This window comes from Babylonia areolata, chromosome 1 (assembly GCF_041734735.1).
Source record: "Babylonia areolata isolate BAREFJ2019XMU chromosome 1, ASM4173473v1, whole genome shotgun sequence".
NCBI lineage: Eukaryota > Metazoa > Mollusca > Gastropoda > Neogastropoda > Buccinidae > Babylonia > Babylonia areolata.
In genome coordinates, this window is record NC_134876.1 from 30,592,562 (window position 1) to 30,594,606 (window position 2,045).

The 2,045-nt window shown below is 47.9% G+C and overlaps 1 protein-coding gene across 1 annotated transcript in view; it reads right to left on the minus strand.

Annotated features, from left to right (window-relative positions):
• Positions 1–262: 262 nt before the first annotated feature.
• Positions 263–2,045, minus strand: part of LOC143279673 (kappa-type opioid receptor-like) — a 23,647-nt gene continuing 21,864 nt past the window's right edge. The window contains exon 2 of the mRNA XM_076583789.1: positions 263–1,090. Within this exon, the coding sequence (XP_076439904.1) occupies positions 263–1,090 (828 nt within the window). The remainder of the gene's footprint in view (positions 1,091–2,045) is intronic.

Here is a 2,045-nt window from a genome sequence, read left to right on the forward strand (position 1 = left end):
CACTTTTCTGGTTTTCTTTCCCCCACCACTGACCTTTCGTTCCAGTCTTAAAGATTCAGAATGTTTTATCCACACCCCGTCTTCCTCTGCTTCTTGGGGTTATTGTCAGTTCAAACGCAGCACCGTAGCTCAAAGAGAGAGTCTTACTTTGGGTGTTTTTCAGTTTGTGTTCATCCCCACTGTCTGTTCTCTGGGTACAGTCCAGCCAACGTCAGACGGTGGTGCTCATTTCCTTGGGGTGCCTGGCTCCCCGCACTAATGGTCATACCTCGCTGCTGACGTCCGACACGTTGGTCAGGCTGTGGCTGTGCTGCAGGTCGGCCCGCGACTTGAGGTTGCTGTGCGTGGAGTGGAAGGACACGTAGGAGTGGGAGGTCTTAAACACGCTGCTGTTGGCTCCCTTGGGCTTCCGGGCGGGCTTCCGGCACAGGATGGTGTCCAGGAAGCGGCGACGGAAGGTGGCCATGGACAGGAAGTAGAGGTAGAAGTTGACGGCGTGGTTGGTGTCGCTCAGCGTGTGCACCAGCTGCTTAGTGAAGTGGTACTCCATCCGCCGGTAGGACCCCGGCGCCGTGGTCTTCAGCCAGTGCTCGGACACCAGGTAGAAGATGCTGTTGGGCAGCATGAGGACCAGGAACACCAGGGAGATGACGATCAGCATGGTGGTGATCTGCTGCTGGTCTCGCATTCGCCGCGACGACTGGTCAAAGTTGTTGGTCAGCTGCCGCTGCGTCTTGGAGGACATCTGCACGTTGATGATGATGAGCGTGTTGCTGGTGATCACCAGCAAACAGGGCACGATAGCGTAGGCCAGGGCGTCTGCCCAGTACCAGTAGTCCTGCATGAAGGTCCGGAAACTGTCGTGGAACACACACGACTTTTTCACGTTCTCGATGACGATGACGAAGTAGACGGTGTTGAAGCTGAAGGTGAGGAAGAAGATGACGATGAGCACGATGGTGGCCTTCTTTTTGGAGTAGATCCGGCTGACCTTCAGCGGGAACCAGACGGCGATGAAGCGTTCCAAGGTCATGGCCACCAGAATCCAGCTGGCCAGGATGGAGAAGAAATTGCCGGTGAACAGGAGCACCTGCCAACAACACGTTTTGTTCATGAAGTTGATGGTCAAAATCAACAACATCATATCATCATTGATTATGACTTCAGAATTGTGTCTTTGTCTTGTGTACTTTATCAGATATAATGTTCTTGGCTTACATATTATCTCCAGTGATTAGTGATTAAAAGAAACAATCGATGGCATGATGGTGATGATGATGATGACAATATAATCGCAATAAAACTAGGGATACCAGCCTTATGGTTGTTAAAGAAAAAAAAAAGTAGAAAGATAGAAAGGAAACAAAGCTGGCAGCAAATCAAATTAAAAAGCTTTCTGTTAACAGCATGAAATGATCATAAGAAGGAAATAAGAAACTGAACACTGGGTAAGCTCATTCCTATTCCAGAACTCTATTTTTCTTTGCCCCCTGGGGGGACCCATAGCGGAAATGCTCACGAGAAATCAAGTCAATTCATACTGCTTACAACCCAAAACAGCCACTTGCTCGTGGTTGTATTTGTATTTGTATTCCTTTTTATCACAACAGATTTCTCTGTGTGAAATTCGGGCTGCTCTCTCCAGGGAGAGCGCGTCGCTACACTACAGTGTCACCCATTTTTTTTGGTGTTTTTTCCTGCGTGCAGTTTTATTTGTTTTTCCTGTCGAAGTGGATTTTTCTACAGAATTTTTACCAGGAACAACCCTAATGTTGCCGTGGGTTCTTTTACGTGCGCTAAGTGCATGCTGGACACGGGACCTCGGTTTATCGTCTCATCCGAATGACTAGCGTCCAGATCACCACTCAAGGTCTAATGGAGGGGAAGAAAATATCGGCGGCTGAGCCGAGTGGTTTTCAAATTATGTAAAAAAAAACAAACCCGCAAAACAAAACAACAACACCAACAACAAACAAACAAAAACAACAACAACAACAACAACAACAACAACAACGTGCATTAACTGAAGCTTCAAGAATGTTACA